The 21,553-nt window shown below is 36.8% G+C and overlaps 1 protein-coding gene across 5 annotated transcripts in view; it reads left to right on the forward strand.

Moving 5' to 3' along the window:
* Positions 1–17,140, forward strand: part of ZNF326 (zinc finger protein 326) — a 35,147-nt gene extending 18,007 nt beyond the window's left edge. For all 5 annotated transcript variants that reach the window (XM_042952729.1, XM_042952730.1, XM_042952732.1 and 2 more), the window contains 6 exons: positions 4,030–4,141; positions 7,839–7,986; positions 9,292–9,391; positions 11,810–11,940; positions 13,986–14,081; positions 15,986–17,140. In XM_042952729.1, coding sequence (XP_042808663.1) covers positions 4,030–4,141; positions 7,839–7,986; positions 9,292–9,391; positions 11,810–11,940; positions 13,986–14,081; positions 15,986–16,354 — 956 coding nt within the window. In that variant the 3' untranslated portion in view covers positions 16,355–17,140. The remainder of the gene's footprint in view (positions 1–4,029; positions 4,142–7,838; positions 7,987–9,291; positions 9,392–11,809; positions 11,941–13,985; positions 14,082–15,985) is intronic.
* The last annotated feature ends 4,413 nt before the right edge of the window (positions 17,141–21,553 follow it).

A 21,553-nucleotide genomic window follows, 5' to 3' on the forward strand; every position in this document is an offset into this window, starting at 1 on the left:
ATTCATCCATTTAAAGCGTGCCAGTCATTGGTTTTTAGTGTATTCACAGATACGTGCAAATATCACTAATCTATTTGAGAACATTTTCATCTCCTCGCAGAGACCTGGTACCCTTTAGTCATTACCCCCAACATACCCCACAGACCAGAGCAACTACTAACTTACTTTCTATCTTTATAGATACCTGTATTCTAAACTTACATATGAAAAAAAAAATTGTATAAAATGTGGACTTCTGTAATGGGCTTCTTTCACTTAGCATAATCTTTTCAGGGTTCATTCAAGTTACAGCAGGTATTAGTACTTCATTCCATTTTATGGCTGGAAATATTCCACCGTATGAACAAATCACATTTTCTTTATTCATTCACTGATGGGTATTTGGGTTGTATCTACCTTTTGGGTACTTTGAATAGTGCTGTAAACATCTGTGTATAAGTTTTTGTGTGAGCATGTGTTTTCATTTCTCTTAGATATATATGTAGGAGAAGTGCTGGATCATATAGTATAATCATTTGAGGAACCACCTGTTTTCCAAAGCATCTGCACCATTTTACATTCCCACTAGCAGTAGATGAGAGTTCTGATTTTTCTATATCCTTGCTATGGCTTGTTATCTATTTGATTCAAACCATCCAGGTGGTATGCAATGGTATCTCATTGTGGTCTTGATTTACATTTCCCTAATAACTAATGGGTGGGCATTTTTTCTCGTGCTTATTGGCTCTTCATATACCTTTCTTGGGAAAATGCACGTTTAGATGTTCTGCTCACTTATTAGTTGGGCTATTTGTCTTTTTATTGAGTTGAAAATATTCTTTATATATTCTAGTCATCTCTATCTCACTTATAGAGATAAAAACACAGACTTAAACATTCAACCTTTATTGATGGGGGAGTGGGAGGGAGGGGAAAGTGGGTGATGGGCATTGAGGAGGGCACCTGTTGGGATGATCACTGAGTGTTGTTTGCAAACCAATTTGACAATAAATTTCATATTAAAAAAAAAAACACAAAAAAACCCAGTCAACCTTTACATGAAACAAAAATTTAAAACTTAGACAATAAGAACAAAAAGGATAAAATTAAATACTGTCAGGCTATTGTCAGGTACTCTGATTTAATTCTGTTTGTTTTGATCATTGATGATGAATTTTAATAAACTTTTGCTTTAAGAAAATTATATGCAATGTTGAAAAAAGGATTTAGCTCATTTACTCACCTAGTTTTTGTTGTTTTCTTGTGAGAGAGAGCATGTGTGTGGGGGAGAGGGGCAATGGGAGAGGGAGGGCAAGGCAGAGAGAGAGAGAGAGAGAGAGGGAGAAAATATCGATAGATAGGAAGAAGGAAGGAAAAAGAAAGGAAAGAAAGAATGAATACCCCAAGCAGGCTCCATGCTCAGCTCAGAGCCTGATGTGCGGCTTGATCCCACGACCTTGGGACCATGCCCTGGGCCAAAACCAAGGGTCAGATGCTCATTTGACTGAGCCACCCATGTGCCCCTTAACTAGTATTTATTAAAAATGATCTCTTTGAAAGCACTTTAGAAACAAGAGGTCAAACTGCCAAAGCTACTTCAAAATATTTCTTTAAAAGTTGAAAATCAGGAAATGCCAACTTCAGTGACAGATATAAACAATATAAATCACAGACATGACACATCGAAAGTAAAAATTTACAAGGTAAAATAGTACAGAACTTAATTTCAAAAAGTTTCAATGACAGAATGATAACACCGTGTTTTATTGTACATGTGACAACAAAAGCAAATTCAAATAATAAATATTATGTGGGGCACCTGTGTGGCTCAGTTGGTTAAGCATCTCTTAATTTCGGTTCAGGTCATGATCTCATGGTTTGTGAGTTCAAGCCCTGCGTCAGGCTCTGCGCTGATGGTGCAGTGCATTACTTACTTAAGAGAAAAAGAACTAGACATAGACATGTCGTTAAGATAAAAATACTGAATAACTAGGAATGTGTGTTCTCTGGAAGACCAGAAATAGTTTCTAAGTCCCTAATTCTGCTTAGACAATCTAAACTCTGACCATCTAATTGTGTCTTTGTATTTTCCCAAATTCATTCTCAACAGTCACTATTTTCCTGAATATTAGGTCCAGGTAAGTTATAGAAGACATTGAGAGTCTAGAGTAAGATCTGCCATATTCTTCGTCTTTCCTCCATTAAAAGAAAGGTTGGGGGAAGAGGGGTGTGGAAGCACAAAAGCTTTTAATTTTGATAAAGTCTAATTTATCTATTTTTCTTTGGCTGCCCAGTTCTAAGAATTCCTTGCCAAATTCCAAAGTCATAAAGATATACTCCTGTGTTTTCTTGGAAGAGTTTTCTAGCTACAGTTCTTGCATTTAGGTCTTGTATTTTAGCGTTTGCATGTGGCTGTCCAGTTGCCCAGCACCATTTGTTGCAAAGACTGTTCTCTCCCAACAGAATAATTTTGGCATCCTTGCTAAAAACCAGTTGACCAGAGTTTTATGAGTTTATTTCTGGACTCTCAATTCTGTTCTGCTAATCTATAGGTCTGTCCTTGTGCCAGTAACACAGTATCTTGATTATCATAGCTTTGTAGTAAGTTTGGAAATCATGAAGGGTGAGTCTTTCTATTTTGTTTTTCTTTTTAGGATTGTTGTCACTACTTTAGATCCCTTCCTTATGAGCTTTAGAATCAACTTGTCAATGTTTGCAATGAAATCAGTTAGAATTCTGATAGGGATTGCATTAAATCTGTAGATCAGTTTGGGGAGTACAACCATTTTAACAACGTTAAGTCTTCTAATCTCTGAACCATTTATTTCCATCTTCTTTAACCTCTTTTCAACAATGTTTTGTGGTTTTTTTTTTTTTTTTTTGGTAAGTTCATCCTATATGTCTATCTACCTATCTTCTTATGTATATAATCTCTACACATAACATGGGGCTCAAACTCACAACTCTGAGATCAAGAGTCTCATGTTCTTCCAACTGAGTCAGCCGGGGACCCCTGTTTTGTAGTTTTTAAGTACTGTGTAAGTTTTACATTTCCTTTGTTAAATTTATTCCTATTTAGTTTTGTTGATGCTAATATGAATGAAATGGTTTTCTTAATTTCATTTTCAGTTTGCCTCTCAATTTTTTAACAATGTACAGATGGAAAATGTGACTGTCTCTAATTGTCAGTCCACAAGATTAAAAGCAAATTAAATTTCCAGAAGAAATACACCTTTTCCTGGTACCAAAAACCATGAAAAATTTCTTCCCTTTGTCCTCATAAAGGGGATTCTGTGTAATATGATAATACTACATCCTCAACAGTACCTTCCAAAAATAAATGTAATATCCAAGACAAAACTTTGAATCAAAATCATGTGAGAAGCCTTTTAAAACATATAGATGATCTGACTCCATCCTAAATAAGGATTTAGGGAAGAGGGGTAGACCAGGGCATGTGCATTTTTAAAAAGTGTCTCTGGGTAATTTTGATGTTTATGAGTGATTAGTGACTACACTAGGTGATTCAAAGGATCTAATTTCTACAGTTGTAATTACTATGCAGTTTGTCATGAACATGAGAAACGTATTTAAAAGCACTGAAGCCATAGGGGTGCCTGGGTGGCTCAGTCGGTTAAGCGTCCGACTTTGACTCAGGTCATGGTCTAATGGCTCTTGGGTTCAAGCCCCACGTTGGGCTCTGTGCTGACAGCTCGGAGCCTGGAACCTGCTTCAGATTCTGTGTCTTCATCTTTCTCTCTCTGCCCCTCCCCAGCTTGGGCTCGCTCTCTCTCTCTCTCTCTCTCTCTCAAAAATAAACAAACATTAAAAAAATTAAAAAAAAAAACCAAAACACTGAAGCCATGGTAATGATATTCAAATGAAAGAAGTTTAAGAAATACTGGTTAATCTCAAACTGATTTTTCTGGTGAGTTCAATTTAGATTGTGATCACCAAATATACCTTGCATGTTTAATGGTTTATGAAGTGGGAACTGAAAAGGGAGGATGGAAAAATGATATTTAATTTTGACTCTTGTTGATATCCTAGCAAAAACTGATCCTAAAAATGAAGAAGAAGAAAAGCGACGTATTGAGGCTCGGCGAGAAAAACAAAGGCGCAGAAGAGAAAAAAACAGTGAGAAATATGGAGATGGATACAGGTTTGTGCTTAGTAGAGTCTGAAAATTGGTCTTATTAAAAAACAGTTTCCTAGGAAATGCAAATACATCAGTTGGAATGTGAGAAAATTTATGGGGTCAAATGAAGAGGCTTGATCAAAGATACATAGGAATATTTTTGATTCTTGGTATTTATGTGCAGTCACCACTGAGAAAAATAAGAAAAAAGAGTTCCATCCCTAATGGTAATTTAAAAATAAAAAATACCTAGAAATACAGTATTCTTAAAAAAGAAATATGCATCATGACATGAAGAAAACCACAAAGTCTTGAGATTTGACTACATGGAGACATAGTGATATTCTTGGATAGAAAAACTAAATAGTAGAAATGTAACAAGTGTCATCAATCTTGATTCCAAAGAAGATTCTGTAAAAGAAGAGTAGATGAGTAAGTACTAGCTTTTCTAGATAATCGAAACATTTGAAAGCTGTAATAGTTAAAAATATGTGGCACTAAAAAAAGGCTATTAGTATAATAGGATTATTAACCTCTAAATACATGTGTTATATGTAAGAATGTAATATATAATACAGATGTTGCAAACAAAAGGAGAATTGCTTAAAAAGGGGGGGGGGGTTGCTTGAACAACTGAACAATAAGAAAAATAGTTTAGACCCTTTCTTACACCAGTGAAGATGAATCCATTGGATTAAAGAACCTACAAAATGGAAAATAACAGGAAAATAAAATAGAATATTTTAATTGCTGCAGAAGTCTTTTTTCTAAGCTTAAAAGTGGTAGATTAAATTACAAAGGAAATAATGACCACATTAGTTTCAATAAAACTTTACACCTTGAAAACAGACAGACTTGGAAAATATTATAAACACAAGAATGATTAATATCTAAGGTAAATATCACCCAACCAGTATGTTTTAAAAAGTAAAAACAAGATGCCTAATATATGATTGGGTGAAGGAACAATAGCTAGTTAATAGTTTTAGGGGAAACGCTGAAACTCATTGTAAGATAAACTGGGAATTTAAATAATAGCATGGCATTTTATTAGGAGAAAAGAAACATTGATTGACTAACATGGATACAATCAAAGCACACACTTATAATTGCTGGTAACCAAATAATATGGTTTTAACTACTTACTGGGAAGCAGTTTAACAGTCCTTAAAAATGTCTTGAATTTTTTTATAGTGCATGATCTCTCCAGGAAGATAATGTAAAAGTAGAAGAGTTTAATCTAAAAAGATGCCCTTTACAGATCCTGTTTCCCTTCTGTCTGACCCTCCGCTGCACACGCGCATGTGCTCTCTCTCTCTCTCTCTCTATCAAAAATAAACATTAAAAAAAAGTTTAAAAAAACTAAAGCTTTGGATATGATATATCTGTGTTAATATACACGTGTGAATTGGAGAAAATGAAAGAACTGAACTTTCATTTAGCTGTAAATATAAATCTCATATAAGCTAAAGTATGTCAGTTCAATTAAATTGTCATTTTAGAATAAGAATCCTTTACAATAGTCTAAAATTATCATAATTTATCAGAGCAGTTTTGCTTTGAGTTAGGAAGGTAAGAGACTGACAATAAATAACTATTCTTGCGATACATTCTTTTTGGATATTTGAATGCTTTCAATATAATGGAGTAGAGGGAGCGGGGGGGAGGGGACAGGGGTGTGAGAGCTATAAACAAACAATAGTATAAAGGGAAGAGTGCCAGAAGAGAAGTACAAAATGATCTTACAGGAGGTGACTTCTCAGTAGGAGTGCAGGAAAATCAGGGAAATGGATGGAGGCAGTATTTGAACTGACTTGGGAATGGTAGGATAAATAAAATAAATGGTAGGAGCTGTTAGGCAGCCCTGGTAGAGGGCATGGCTCGAGGTTACAGCAAGGAAACAGGGACCTTTCATTCATATTCTGGATATGGAAAGCTGTGTAGATTGAACAGGGCTCTAGTGGGGGTTGGCAAGTGTGATTTAATTTGAATATTTAACGAAGACATACTGTGTGCCAGATACTGTTAAAAGCATTCAGTAGGGGGATGGGGCACCTGGGTGGCCCAGTTGGTTGAGTGTCCAACCTCGGCTTAGGTTGTGATCTCTTGGTTTGTGAGTTGGAGCCCCGCATCGGTCTCTGTGCTGGCAGCTCAGAGCCTGGAGCCTGCTTCGGATTCTGTGTGTCCCTCTCTCTCTGCCCCTCTGTCTCTCCATCTCTCTCAAAGGTAAATAAACCTTAAAAAAATTTTCTTTATAAATATTTAGTAGGGGAGCACCTGGGTGGCTCAGTTGGTTAAATGTCTGACTCTTGATTTTGGCTCAGGTCATGATCTCACGGTTTGTGAGATCGAGTCCCACTTTAGGCTCTGTGCTGACAGTGTGGAGCCTGTTTGGGATTTTCCTTCCCTCTCTCTCTGCCCTTCCCTTCTTGTGCTCGCTTGTGTTCTCTCTCTCTCTCTCAAAATAAATAACTTAAAAAAAAATAAAAGTATTTAGTGGGTAAAGCCAACAAGATATAGGAGAGATTAAAAACTTTTTTTAAGGGCAGCTAAAAGTGTTTTGACTTTGTTTTATGATGCTTAAGTCAGTGAAGCCAGTAAAGTGCTGTTGTCTCTTTTAGGAAGTGACTAATTAATTGAATTATTACTGTGTGGCGGGAACTGTTCTAAGGGCTTTATATACATTTTTTTTTCCATCCTCAATGATACTTCTGTAAGGGTTCTCATTGCATTAAGATAAGAAAACTGTGATCCAGAGAAGTCAAGTAATTTGCCCAGTGTCTCACAAGGGGGCTCTGATATAAACCCAGCAGTAGGCTCCAGATCCCAAAGTTTTAACTAGGAAAATTAATATAATAGTGATATAAGGAATTAATTAGAGGGGCAACTGGGTGGCTCAGTTGGTTAAGCATCTGACTTCAGCTCAGGTCGTGATCTTGCGGTTGGTGAGTTTGAACCCCGCATTGGGCTCCGTGCTGACAGTTCAGAGCCTGGAGCTTGCTTCAGATTCTATGTCTCCGTCGGTCTGCCCCTCCCTGGCTTTTGCGTGCACTCGCTCTCTCTCTCTCAAAAATAAACAAACATTAAGAAAAAAAAGAATTGGAAAATGGAGACTAGAGACAAACCAATGAAGAAACTATTGTTATAATTCAAGGAAAAGGAAATAAAAGGAATACATAAGATAGGAACACTTTATAGGAGAACAAAGGGAAATTCATATTGGAGTGGCTTCTGAGCTTCTAAATTTATCTAGCCTTGTCAGTCATCCTGAAGTGGTCCTTAGAAGGTAGGGTTTTTGGTCACCCAACAGCTCCAAAGGAGTGAATTATGGTTGTCTGATGTTCACCTGGCTTTGTTGGTTATTACCTTAGTGGACTGCAAGCTTGAGAGTGGAACAGAGTATAAAAATAAGTAGTGGAACTTCGGAACTTGGTATTTTTGGAAGTTTGCTTTGGCTTTATAACTCTAAACTTGAAGTGGATAGCTTAGGACTAGATTAAATAGATCCACTGATTCCATTATTTGCAACGTGGTATATAATAGCAGTGTTGGCCAAATATTTAAAGAAATACTGTTTTTTCTGACTTCAGCTAAATTTAGATCAACCATAAGATGGTATAAAGGAAATCATTTATTTTGGTAAAATTAGTTTTATTGGCATGGTCTTATGAACTCTCAGTAAATAAGGCAATATTTAAGGAAAACTTTTTTTTCTTTATAGAATGGCATTCACATGTTCATTTTGTAAATTCCGAACGTTTGAAGAAAAAGATATTGAGCTACATCTGGAAAGTTCTTCACACCAGGAAACATTGGATCATATTCAGAAACAAACCAAATTTGATAAAGTAGTTATGGAGTTTTTGCATGTAAGTAGCTGTTTTTAAATCAAGAGGCACTTTATTTGTATTTTAATTTCTTAGTTTTTCAGTTTCCCACCTCTCTTCCAAGTTTCTAAAAATTTAATTGACTACTTAGAGAGTTTTTTTTTAATATATGAAATTTATTGTCAAATTGGTTTCCAAACAACACCCAGTGCTCATCCCAAAAGATGCCCTCTTCAATGCCCATCATCTACCCTACCCTCCTTCCCACCCCCCATCACCCCTCAGTTTGTTCTCAGTTTTTAAGAGTCACTTAGAGAGTTTTTTAAAAAAAAACTAGATGTGAATTCCTCTGTAAAGATTTTAGATTTGTAATTTGAAAGAATATTTTATGTTTTTACAGTAGTTTATGGCAGAGGTGTCAGGAAAAAGAATTCCTTTAACACCTGATTATTGATGCAGAATCAGCTATCATAAGTTGAGAGTCTACTGTGTACCTAGTGTTGTGCTGGGTACTTTCATTCATTATTTCATTTGAGCGTCATCACAGTTCTTTTTTATCATGAAAGATCATGCTCAGAGCAGTGTAGTGACTCTTCCAGTTAAGTGGCAGTCTGAATTCAGAGCTAGAGAGCTGATGTCTGTTTAGTGTCCTTTCTATTATCAGTGTGTGGTCACTAGTTCAACAGTTTTTCTTGACTGTTTAACAAAAGGTGCTATGCAAGGACTGAAGACACAGATACCACCCTTAGTGAACTCAGAGTAATTGGAAAGAACACACTCATTTATACACAGATGACACAGTTAAGTCGGAGGGCCAGGAGTGAGGGTGTAGGCAGGGGGGTTTGGAAAAGGTGAGGATAGTTGGGGCCAGGGATGTTTAAGGAAGAGGCTAGAGCTGGACTGCTAATTGTACATATAGTTAGTTTGGGCAAAAGACATGGAATTGTTAGGAGGTTAGAAACACAGTGATCATTCATTCTTCCCCATCCATGCAGAATTGTGTACCTTTACAGAAATTTCTTTCTGTTAATTTCATTCCTTAACTGGTTCCTGTCATTTAGGACTTTAATGTACCACCTGCCCTGAGAAGACCTCTCTTAACTCTTCCAGCTCTGTTTGATTTCTCTTGTTCTTTATGCCTAAAATACACTTTGAAAGTGAATATTTTTTGTAAGTATCCCAGTAATTTATTTGTATTTGTATTTAACGATAGTCTTTTTCAACTGAATTATAAACTCCTTGAGGACAGATATTAGTTCTTATATAACAGATGTTATCTTCCATAGGCTGAGTTTGATGCTAAGCTCAGTGAAAACTTTTTGTGTTTCTTCCTATTTTGTTTTATAGGAATGTATGGTGAATAAATTCAAGAAAACATCTATTCGTAAACAGCAGACAAATAATCAAACAGAAGTAGTTAAAATAATTGAAAAAGATGTTATGGAAGGTAAGTATTTAAACAAAGTGTATTAGAAATTAACACATATATTTTACTTACCATAATCTATTTCAGTGTAGATGCTGCCCACTAGTGTGATCGAATCATATGTGGTAGCCGTGAGTAGGTCATCAGAGGTGACCTCCTTTTCCTCTTCTCATGTTTACGAATTTATCACTACCTACCATTATGTTTCTCACTTCAGTTTTACAAGAAAAATCAGCTTTTCCTCTAGGTGGAAGTGAATTCTTACATTCTGCCTTCTCACTTCTCATCTCTTTAAGGACTTTTGCTCAAATAGTGAACTCTTCTGTTTTTCTGTCTTTTTATTCCTCTTGATTCTGTCCCTGAAGCCTATGCTTTCATCTTTAAAAAAGAAAAAAAAAAACTGCATCTTTTAAAAAAATTTATTTTATTTTATTTTATTTTTGAGACAGAGACAGACAGAGCACGAGCGGGGGTGGGGCAGAGAGAGAGAGACACACACACACAGTCTGAAGCAGGCTCCAGGCTCCCAGCTGTCAGCACTGAGCCAGACACAAGGCTCGAACTCATCAACTGCAAGATCATGATCTGAGCTGAAGTCAGACGCTCAATTGACTGAGCTACCCAGGTGCCCCCCAAAATCTCCATCTTTAAAAAAGAAAAGAAAAACAGATACTAGTTCCCCTAAAACTTGCTTTCCTATTAAACAACCATTCTTCTTTAAAGCATAGTCCATACTGATCTTTGTCTTCACTACCCATTACTACTTCGCCACAGTAGACCACTTGATGTTACCAGTGGTCTACCAAAACTGCTCTGACAGAGATTCCCGATACCAGTAGGGTGATTCAGTAGGTTCTTCTGAATCATTATTTTACTTCTCTAACATTTTCCACTATTTTTTGTGAATCTGTTTCCACCCCTAGTTTCTGTGGTAGCTCACTGTCCTGAGGTTCTTTATTCCTTTTCTTACTCATTGTGTTTTTATTTTATTTTATTTTATTTTATTTTATTTTATTTTATTTTATTTTATTTTATTTTTATTATTTTTTTAAGAATTTATTTATTTTTGAGACAGAGAGAGCAAGCAGGGGAGGGGTGAAGAGAGAATCCCCAACAGGCTCTGTGCTTTCCACACCGAGTCTGACTTGGCTTGAACTGAGATCATGAACTGAGCTGAAATCAAAAATCAGATGCTCAACCAACTGAGGCATCCAGGTGCCCCTCTCTATGAAGCTTTTAGAAGTTGATATTTCCCAGTATTCTGTTTTCAGTTCCATGATCTTCTCTTTTTATATTCCTTCCTTATGATTCATCTAATCTCAGAGCTTAAAACTATCTCCTCTGTGTTGATTACTTACATACTTCTGTCTCTAACACAGATCTATCTTCTGAACTCTTCTCTTGAACATCGAGATGCTTATTGGCCTTTCTCTTCAGCAGTCTTACAAAAGGAACGTATCAAAAAAATTTTGTGTGCTCTTTGGGCTTATTCCACCCCATTAAGAAAACAAAAACTCAGAAGACTGGTCTTTCATTTTCCTTGGAAGGTAGCCCCACCATCTAAGCCACAAGTATGAAGTTAGTCCTAAGTAATTTTACTTTATTATATCTATAACATTGTATCTTATTGGTTCTGTCTTTTAAATATCTTCCAAGTCTGCTTCTTTACCTCTTTAAATATTGCATCTGTTCAAGTCTTTATCGTTCTCTTGGCAGTTGTATTATTTTCCCAACTAGTGCCCTTACTTTCAGTCTTATCTCTTAAGTCTACTACATGACTGTAGTACTTCAAGAAGTTTAACTGGGTCTCCATCCTCTATAGGATAAACTTCAAATTCCTATGCCTGGCATGCAAAGTTCTCCATGATATAGGCCCTGCTCTTTTTGTCTCTTTTGTCCCTTCTTTATTCTCAGTGCCCCAGCTATATTGAATTACTTGGAACTCCCACAAAGTGCCATTTTCTCTCACCTTTCCCTTGCATACATTATAACTTCGCTTGTAATAAATCTTGATCACAGTTTTCAAGGTCCAACATATATTTTGTTTTTTGTGAATCCCAATTTTGACCTCTTTTTCCCTATCCTTGCCTACCCATATTCATTTTTATGGAAATTCTTTTTTTTAGTACAAAAATCAACATTTGTCTTCTTTCATATTATATATTTGGGGGACAGACTCCTGGGACTCAGAGCAGGATTGTAGAATATGCAAGGAAATATAATGTAATTCTGCTTTATAATTTTAATCTGTTATCCATAGTTTTAATCTATATATGCAGATTTATGAAACGTAGTAGAAAAACTCAACCTACATATCTTGATCTTCTTTTTGGAAGAAGGGGGTATAAATAACCATAGAAACGAAATAATAAAAACTCGTTTTGTCAAAAATAAGAATATATGAATCATTACTTATTAATAACTTGCTTTCTTTTGTAGGTGTTACTGCAGATGATCACATGATGAAAGTGGAGACTGTTCACTGCAGTGCATGCAGTGTGTATATCCCTGCTTTGCATAGTTCAGTGCAGCAGCACTTAAAATCTCCTGATCATATCAAAGGGAAGCAGGTAAGTTTTGACCTGTCTTGATGAAGTCATTGAAATGTTCATTAATCCTTTATTGTCCTTTAACGTCTGTTGTTTCACACCTACCCGCTTACATACAGTCCTATTAATCTCATGTGTGAAAAACTGTAAAGATAACTAGAGAGGCAGTGTAGCATAGTAGTTTAGTTAAACATGGTGGTTAAGATTGGGCTCTGGAGCAAGAAGTCCTGGGTTGAATCCTGGTCCAGTACGTGATGTGTTAAGCAAGTAAATTAGCTTTTCTTTGTCCAAGTTTCCTTATTTGTAAAATGGGGATAGATAATCATTCTACTCTTGCATGACTGTTTAAAGATTAAGTTAGTTACAATAGAAAAGACACTTAAAATAGTGCCTGACAGGGGCGCCTGGGTGGCGCAGTCGGTTAAGCGTCCGACTTCAGCCAGGTCGCAATCTCGCGGTCCGTGAGTTCGAGCCCCGCGTCAGGCTCTGGGCTGATGGCTCGGAGCCTGGAGCCTGTTTCTGATTCTGTGTCTCCCTCTCTCTCTGCCCCTCCCCCGTTCATGCTCTCTCTCTCTCTGTCCCAAAAATAAATAAAAAACGTTGAAAAAAAAAATTAAAAAAAAAAAAAAAATAGTGCCTGACACATAGTGTAAGCATTCAGGAAATCATAGCTATTGAACTGTTTTTTTCATTAACACTTTTTTAAGTTGGTTCAAAACAGTTTTATGAGAGAGAGTGTGTGTTTTAGAACAAAACGGAAAGATTTAATCATAACCTACATTTTTCTGATGGCTGGGAAAAATAAAAAAAAACTAGCATTACCAGTTACTATCTACTGTTACATTTTTTAGTAGAATTTACTAAAATATTCTAGGAAAAAAGTACTGTTTTCTTTTTGATTGGCATATTTCTGCTTCTAAATTGGTTGGTTTTATTTAGTCCAGTTTATTTCAAATGTTTATATTGTGAGAAACTAGCTTGTTTGAGAAGCAAACTTAAAAATTCAAATATTACAGGCTTAAGTTTTAAATAGAGCATACTTGGGTCTTAAATTCATATTTTGTATTGATGTGATTTTCATTTAACTTAGACTTTGTTAGTCACTTTGAGCACATATAATCTCTTAAAAATCTTCGTCCTTTCTCTTCTCTTTTGGCATTCCCTTGACACTTTTTTGGCAACTAGACATTTTTTTTTAAAATTTTTTTTTTTAACGTTTTATTTATTTTTGAGACAGGGAGAGTCAGAGCATGAACAGGGGAGGGTCAGAGAGAGGGAGACACAGAATCTAAAACAGGCTTCAGACTCTGAGCTGTCAGCACAGAGCCTGACACGGGGCTTGAACTCACGAACCAGGAGATCAAGACCTGAGCCGAAGTTGGCCGCTTAACCGACTGAGCCACCCAGGCGCCCCCAGACATTTTTTTTTTTTTTTTAACATTTATTCATTTTTGAGAGACAGAGACAGAGCGTGAGTGGGGGAGGGGCAGAGAGGGAGGAAGACACAGAATCTGAAGCAGGCTCCAGGCTCTGAAGTGTCAGCACAGAGCCCGACGCAGGGCTTGAACTCATGGAACACAAGATCATGACCTGAGCTGAAGTCGGATGCTTAACTGACTGAGCCACCCAGGCGCCCTGGCAACTAGACATTTCATATTAACCTGTCCTCCTTTGTATAATGCAGTCTTAGGCTAACTATAGCCCAGAGGAAGACTATTCTAGCAGTATGAAAAATTGTTCTTTCTCTTTTGATAGCATGAAAATTAGTAGTTAGAATAGTTAGGGTGGGGGAAAGTGCATGTATAGTAGAAAGGAGAGCAACTGTTTAGTAGACCTAGATGTGTCATATGTAGTAACTGAGTGAATGAGTCTGATTGGCTTATTGAATCTTCATTATGTTAATCATGGATGGTTTAGATTGTGTCACAGTAGTTGTTGCTTTATAGCTTAATTTGCCAGGAGAGAAATAATTTAAATCTAGGAATTTGAGCATACAATGTTGTTTTAATTATAGAAATATTCATGGCATGGTTTTCAGGTACCTCACTGTGTTCTATTTTTCATAGGCTTATAAAGAACAAATAAAAAGAGAGAGTGTCTTGACTGCTACAAGCATTTTAAATAATCCAATAGTGAAGGCGCGATATGAACGTTTCGTTAAGGTAAGACTTTAGGGCAAAACCTTTTTAGGTTACATTGTAATATCTTTATAATCAAATGATGACATAGTAACTGATATTAAAATATAGTGCAACATTAGGAAGACTTTTACTTAATATCTTGCATATAGGTAAAAACATTGTTTTTCCTAATTGTTGGGATTTGTTGGGAGAGGGAACAAGAAGTCATTCCTCTCTCATTTCTTTCTCACCGTGGATCATTTGAGAGAGATTCAGGAGTCTGATAGCAGATCATAATGTTAGCTTTATTCTTGATTTTTAAACAAAGGAGGACTTGAGGGATATGTCTTAACATGTGTAGTTACTGTGGACCTTAAGTTTATTTTATTTTGAGAGAGAGAGAGAGAGAGAGAGCTGGTGTGAGTGGGGGAGGGGCAGAGAGGGAGAGGGAGAGAGAGAGAGCATCCCAAGCAGGCTCTGAGTTGCCAGCTGTGGAGCCTGATAATGGGGCTCAAATCCACGAACTGTGAGATCATGACCTGAGCCGAAACCAAGAATCAGATGCTTAACTGACTCAGTCACCCGGGTGCTCCCTGTATTTCACTTCCAAATTAGATAAACTTTTATCTCCCCAGCTTCTGTTAACTGGTTCAGCCAGACAGCAGTAGGCTTCCTTAGCTTACCACATGTGCATATTATGTAGAAAGTACCTAAACTAAGGAGAACTCTTCTAGAATTTTTTACTATGAATGTGATCCGTGGACCAGCAATATTGGTATTTCCTGGGAGTTCATTAGAAATGGAGAGTTGCATTTGAGCAAGATCCCAATTGATTCAGAAACATGTTAAAATTCAAGAAGCACTGGTGTCGAGTTACTCAATGGTATCCCTTTGTTCAGCTTTCCTGTCTGCTGTGTTCCCTGATGTTATTCCCCAGAACATCCTCTGCCCATGGTCAGCTCTGGTCATGTCTTAAAAACTCTTTCAACTTTCAAGTGCTCTCAGTCTGACAGAATATCTTTTTAAATCTTTGTCCTATGAAGATATAATCAGTTCATCAATTTATCCCATTTCTTCAACTGCTTCTACTTCACCCCCTCGCCTGGATACTCATGGTCAGTCCTTCCAACAATGCAGTGCTGCCATTCCAAAAGTCCTCACTCATTCTTCCACCACTTACCAGTTCCCAGCACTATGCCCTCTGTGGTTAGACTGTCTTCACTGCAAGTATTATGGAATTGTACCATTGCTGTGTTTGCCAGGTTTTCGCTGCAGTTCACAGTGATTTTGCGCATTACCAACCGATGTAATGTGCTTCCTACAGTGACTGTTTCAAAGCTTTTCCATTTTTTTTCTTTAAAATTTTTTTTGAATGTTTACTTATTTTTGATAGAGCATGAGCAGGGGAGGGGCAGAGAGAGAGGGAGACACAGAATCCGAAGCAGGCTCCAGGCTCTGAGCTGTCAGCATAGACCCCGACGCGGGGGCTCGAACCCATGAACCGTGAGATCATGACCTGAGCCGAAATCAGACGCTTAAGCGACTTAGCCACCCAGATGCCCCAAAGCTTTTCCACTCTTAACCTGTTTTCAGAGATCCTACCACAGAAGTACATTGAATCCTGGTGTAATTGAGTAGGACATAAATCTCTATCTGTTTCTACCAGAACCCACATATTTGCTTTTGTCATATGCATATGATTTTAGAAATTAGGTTAGGAAAATGTGGCCTTTAAGCGTTCCAGTTTATGGAATATAAAGAAATGACTTCAGTAATTTATTTATCCACTTTGGTATGAAATAGGTACTGAACAAATATGTCATGATTTGTCATAAGTTAAAAAGCTTCAGAGTGTATTTATTTTTGATGTTACAGCAAATAAAAATTGCACTGGTAACAAAAATGAATATGCTGATTTTAAAAGCTGTTTTTCCTCATGTTTTTAGGGTGAGAATCCTTTTGAAATTCAAGATCATTCTCAAGATCAACAAATAGAAGGAGATGAGGAGGAGGAAGAAAAGATTGATGAACCTATTGAAGAAGAGGAGGAGGAGGAGGAGGAAGTGGAGGAAGTGGGGGAAGTAGAGGAAGTAGAAGAAGTGGAGGAAGCAGAAGAAGTGGGAGAAGGAGGAGGAGTGGAGGGAGCTGGAGACACAGAGGAAGCAGGGGACCAGGAGGCAGTGGGGGAAGGAGAGGCAGCCGGGGAGGGAGAAGCAGTGGGGGAGGGAGGAGTGGGGAAAGGAGAGGAAGTAGAGGAAGAAGCAGCAAAGGAAAAGCCTGTTGACTTCCCTGTTGACCAACCTGAAGAAAATTAAATAGAAGGTATTAGTCAGATTTAAAAGAAGCTTTAAATTTCTCTTGTAATGTGGAAAAGGGTAAGAATTTTAATAGTTTAAAATATGAGAGTTAACACCCATATTGCATGCATTCCACACATTCAGATTTGTTTTATATAATTTCTAAATGTTTGGCATTTGTTTAATAAAATGAGGGTAAGACTATTTTAGTTTAGTTTTTATAGTTACCAACTTAGATTAGATAAATTGTTTGTATAATTTTTAAGCTTAATTTTTATTACTTTAATTGGTGTTAAGGATAACAGATGTGTATTGTTAGTATATCTATTCTAATCATTTGAACTTAAATGCTGCTGTTGGGAGTATATATTCAAGTGTGCATTAATGTTTTCAATACTTACCCTAGAAGAGATAAATTGGGCAAGTATTTTGTGCTCTGACTGTGTATTTTTTTACTGCATTGGACATTGAATAGTAATTTGCGTTAAGATACGCTTAAAGGCTTTTTGTGACCATGTTTCCCTTTGTAGCAATAAAACGTTTTTTACAAAAACTCTTTCCCTGGATTAGCAATTTTAAATGAAATGATTCATCAATTAAATTAGTATTTAAAATGAGATTTTGCCTTAATGTAGGAGTTTAGCTCACTGATATTTCGAGATGATTGAGACGAGTTGAAGAAGAAATTTACTTCCATCATTTTAAAAGTACTACTAAAATATTTTTTAACATATTTCAAGTTGAGGTCAGTCCATAACTGACTTGTTTATACTTGTTTTAATTCCTTTCTTTTCTTTGTGCCTATGTCAGATCTTGAAATCTTGAAAATACATTTGAATACAAATGATTTTTTATAGTTGTGTTAGTTCTTTTGTCATGTCTGTTTGTAGCTGAAGAACCAAGAAGCAAAAGTAATCACTTTTCTAAAAAACAAGTATTTCTTTCCTGAATATTTCTCTCCTTTAAAAAAAAAAACTTTTTATAGTTTAAAAAAACTTCTTTCAGCTTACATACTGAAGAAGAGATGAGACTGACAGATGGTCTATTTTCTTTAACTTTTTTTTTTTTTTTTAATGTTTATTTATTTTAAGAGAGTGAGGGCAGGGGAGGAGCAGAGAGAGAGGGAGACACAGAATCTGAATCAGGTTCCAGGCTCTGAGCTGTCAGCACAGAGCCCACGTGGGGCTCGAACTCATAACCTGAGCCAAAGTTGGAAGCTCAACCGACTGAGCCACCCAGCTGCCCCCAGATAGCCTATTTTCAAATGACCATCTATGTCACTGAAAAATAGTGCTCTTATTTCTTTGAATCTTTACTCTGGAGGGGGACTCAGTGAAATAAAATAGCTTCTCAAAATACTGAGGCATTGAATGGATGAGTATATAGGAATATTAAGTAATCTTAAGGCATTGAGTGTGTGAATATATAGGCATTTGTAGAATTTCACTTTTTTGCATACAACAAAACTTTTAAAATTACATTTTTGGAGGCTGTGTTGTGGGCTAGATTTGCTTATCTTTAAGCTTTAAGTCATTTGTATCCATTTACAGGGATTTAGAGCCAAATACGACTGGAGAAAATTGGGATCCTATCTAAGAGTCTGTATTTACCTAAATAGGCTTCAGAAAGCTTTTGCGCTCAGGAGTTAAAATTTTAAGGATAATAGGACTTGATCGACCTTCTGTTTCTCATTTATTTGGTTTCTACTTTATTTAAAAATACTTGTGGAAGGGTAAGGTAAAAAGAGAACAGATCCCTCTGAGGTATAATTAGTGGGTTCTCTTGGCACTAAGTGGGTGTTTTTTTAAAAAAAGAATGTCCCTAGCAATTTGAGGTTTTAAACATTTGGAAAGAATCCTGAATAACAAGAATCTGTATAACAACTTCTAAGTAAATGTTTTATTTTAATTTAAATTTAATTTTACTAATTTTTAAAAATGTTTATTTAGAGAGTGTGCATGTGTGTGCAGGAAGGGCATAAAGGGAGAGAGAATCTCAAGCATATACCATACTGTCAGTGAAGAATCCGACTCGGGGCTCAATCCCACAAACCACGACATCAGGACCTGTGCCAAAATCAACAGTTAGACACTTAACCAATTGAGCTACCCAGGTGCCCCAGTTTTATTTGTTTTTTAAAGATTTTAAAGTAATCTCTACACCCAGTGTAGGGCTCGATCCCTGAGGTCAAGAGTAGCCTGCTCCACCTACTGAGCCAGCCAGGTCACCTATAAATGTAGAGTAAGAGAGAAAGAACATGTGGGTAGCAATACTTGTGGGAAACATACAAAAACCTTCATTCAGACTAGCTTATTTGCAAAGTATTATTAATAAAGTATATTTTGTTAATTGTACTTAATTTAGAAATTCAAATTTATGTATATCCTGTTAGATAATTTGTAGTTAGGCAATTTATTTCATTTTTTAAATGTTTTTAATGTTTATTTTTGAGACAGAGACAGAGTGTGAGTGGGAGAAGGGCAGAGAGAGGGGGGGACACAGAATCTGAAGCAGGCTCCAGGCTCTGAGCTGTTAGCACAGAGCCCAATGTGGGGCTCGAACTCCTGGATCGCAAGATCATGACCTGAGCTGAAGTGGGACCTTAACCGACTGAGCCACTCAGGCACCCCTGTAGTTAGGCAATTTAATTTGCAGGCAGATTGATTTTTGTGATCCTTAAAGTTTATATTTTCAATACTTTTCTGATAAGGATTTGTATGATATCTTTTAACTTTCAACTTCTGTTATCCAAGTGTTACTTGTGTGTTTATTAAAAAACAAAACGTGGGGCGCCTGGGTGGCTCTGTTGTTTTAAGTGTTGGACTCTTGATTTTAGCTCAGGTCATGATCTCATAGTATGTGAGATGCCCTCCCCCGCTCATGTGAATGCACATGCTCTCTCTCAAAATAAATAAACATTAAAGAAAAAGAAAGCATGTAATTACAATAGCCAAAGAAATTTATATATGATTTACACAGTTGGTTAAGCCAGATGCCTAGGGATTGTCCTATATTCTTCCCTTTTTATCACCTCCTACCTCCAGGCTACTGGAAAGTCTGTGTTTTCTACTTCCAAATTTTATCTGACTACCATTCCCAGTTCGAGTCCCCATCATCTCTTACCCGGATTATTAAAATAGTTTATTAACTAATCTCGTTTCCACTCTTGCCCTGCTAGATTCAGTTTTCCACACACAAGTGTAATTTTCTAAAAATAGAATTCAGGTAATACTAGTCTCCTGCTTCTTTTTGTATCTGTACAATTTAAACTCCTTATAGCAATCAGGCCTGGCCTAGCATTCCTGCTTTATATCATGCTATTCTTCTCTCCAGCCACGGTTGTCTTCTGTTTAAAAAAATTCATTTTTAAAAATGTATTTTGAACGAGAGAGCATAAGTGGGGGAGGGGCACAGGGAGAGGGAGAGAGAGAATCCCAAGCAGGCTCAGTGCTGTCAGGTGGAGCTGAATGTGGGGCTTGACCCCACGAACCGTGAGATCACGACCTGAACCAAAACCAAGAGTCCAGCACTCAGTGGACTGAGCCATGCAGGCACCTCTCTCCATAATATTTTACAAAAGCATTAGAATGGCCTGTTTCAAATCTCTAGGAGTGAGAAAACCGGGTCTTGTTCTTGTTTTTGTTCTTTTTCTCCCGTTGGATTATGTAATTCTTACACAAGTATGTGAAGTTTTTTTTTTTTTTTTTTTTTTTTTTTTTTTTTTTTAATGTTTGTTTATTTTTGAGAGAGAGAGAGAAAATGAGTGAGCAGGGGAAAGGCAGAGGGAGACACAGGATCCTAAGCGGGCTTTGTGCTGACAGCAGACAGCCCGATGTGGGGCTCAGACTCACGAACCAACAAAGCCAAAGTCAGATGCTTAACCAATTGAGCCACCCAGGTGCCCCCATGAAATTCTAATAGTAGGAAAAAAAAATTCTAATAGTAGGACTAACAGTTTTTCCATATAACAAGCAGCTCTCTGTTGCATCATTCCCCTACTTGAAATCCTTCAGTGGCTTTTTATACATGTCAGTGTAACATCCAGAGATCCTTTTAGTGTGACATCTGTGGTTCTCTATGTTTTGTACCTTGCCTGCTTCTCTAACCTTGTATGTCAGTCTTGACTTATTTATATTAACTGCCTGTGCCTGTAAACATTTGAATTTATGATCCTGCATCAGGAGGCAGAGTGGATCCTAGAATTGCCAAGATTTAACTACAATCTGTGTTATAGCATCTAGATGTTATATTTATATTTCATAATACTATAGCTTATTATAAAATATACTTATATTTTCAAATATATGTATTATATTTTATAATAGTATATTATGTAATATATCTAAAAAAAAAAAAGCATTAATCCGAAGAATGAGATGAAAATATCTGCAGAAATTTGTGTACCAAAAATCATGGACATACAGAAAAAAGAACTACAAAGGCAAATGTTGGTTATGCATGTTAAAAAGTATCTGAGAATTCACTTTTTATTGGCAAGGTTGTTCTTATTTAGAGATACATAGTATCAGGTTATCTTATTATCAGGCTTATATTATTTGACATTTACTTTGCCTACCAAATTGTCCTTACTGTGAATACAAACTTTATATGTATTTAAAATACACAAAACTTAAAACTTACCACTTTCAACCATTTTTGAGTGTACATTTCAGAGGCTTTAATGACAAACTATTTATTTTTAAAAAAATATTTGTTAATGTTTAATTATTTTTGAGAGAGAGACTGAGTGTTAGTGGGGGAGAGGCAGAGGAGGAGACAGAATTGGAAGCAGGCTCCAGGTTCTGAGCTGTCAGCACAGAGCTCCAGGTGGGACTCGAACTCACAGACCAGGAGATCATGACCTGAGTGGAAGTCAGACACTTAACCGACTGAGCCACCCAGGCACCCCATTGACAAACTTTTTAAAAGAAACATTTGTTTTGAGAGAGCATGGGTGAGCGCACAAGTGGGGAAGGGGCGGAAAGAGTGAGAGAGAATCCTAAGCAGGCTCCACACGGTAAGCACAGAGCCCAACTCGGGGCTTGATCCCATGAAATCAAGAGCTAGATGCCTAACCCACTGAGCTACCCAGGTCCCCCAACAAACTTTTGATTCACATTTGGAATCCCTTGTAGTTCTGCTGATGGACAGAAAATGGAGTAGTCATGCCGGCCAGAAGTATTTTAGCTCATGTGACAGTTAATAGTTCATATTATA

This window comes from Panthera leo, chromosome C1 (genome assembly GCF_018350215.1).
Source record: "Panthera leo isolate Ple1 chromosome C1, P.leo_Ple1_pat1.1, whole genome shotgun sequence".
Taxonomy (NCBI): Eukaryota; Metazoa; Chordata; class Mammalia; order Carnivora; family Felidae; genus Panthera; species Panthera leo.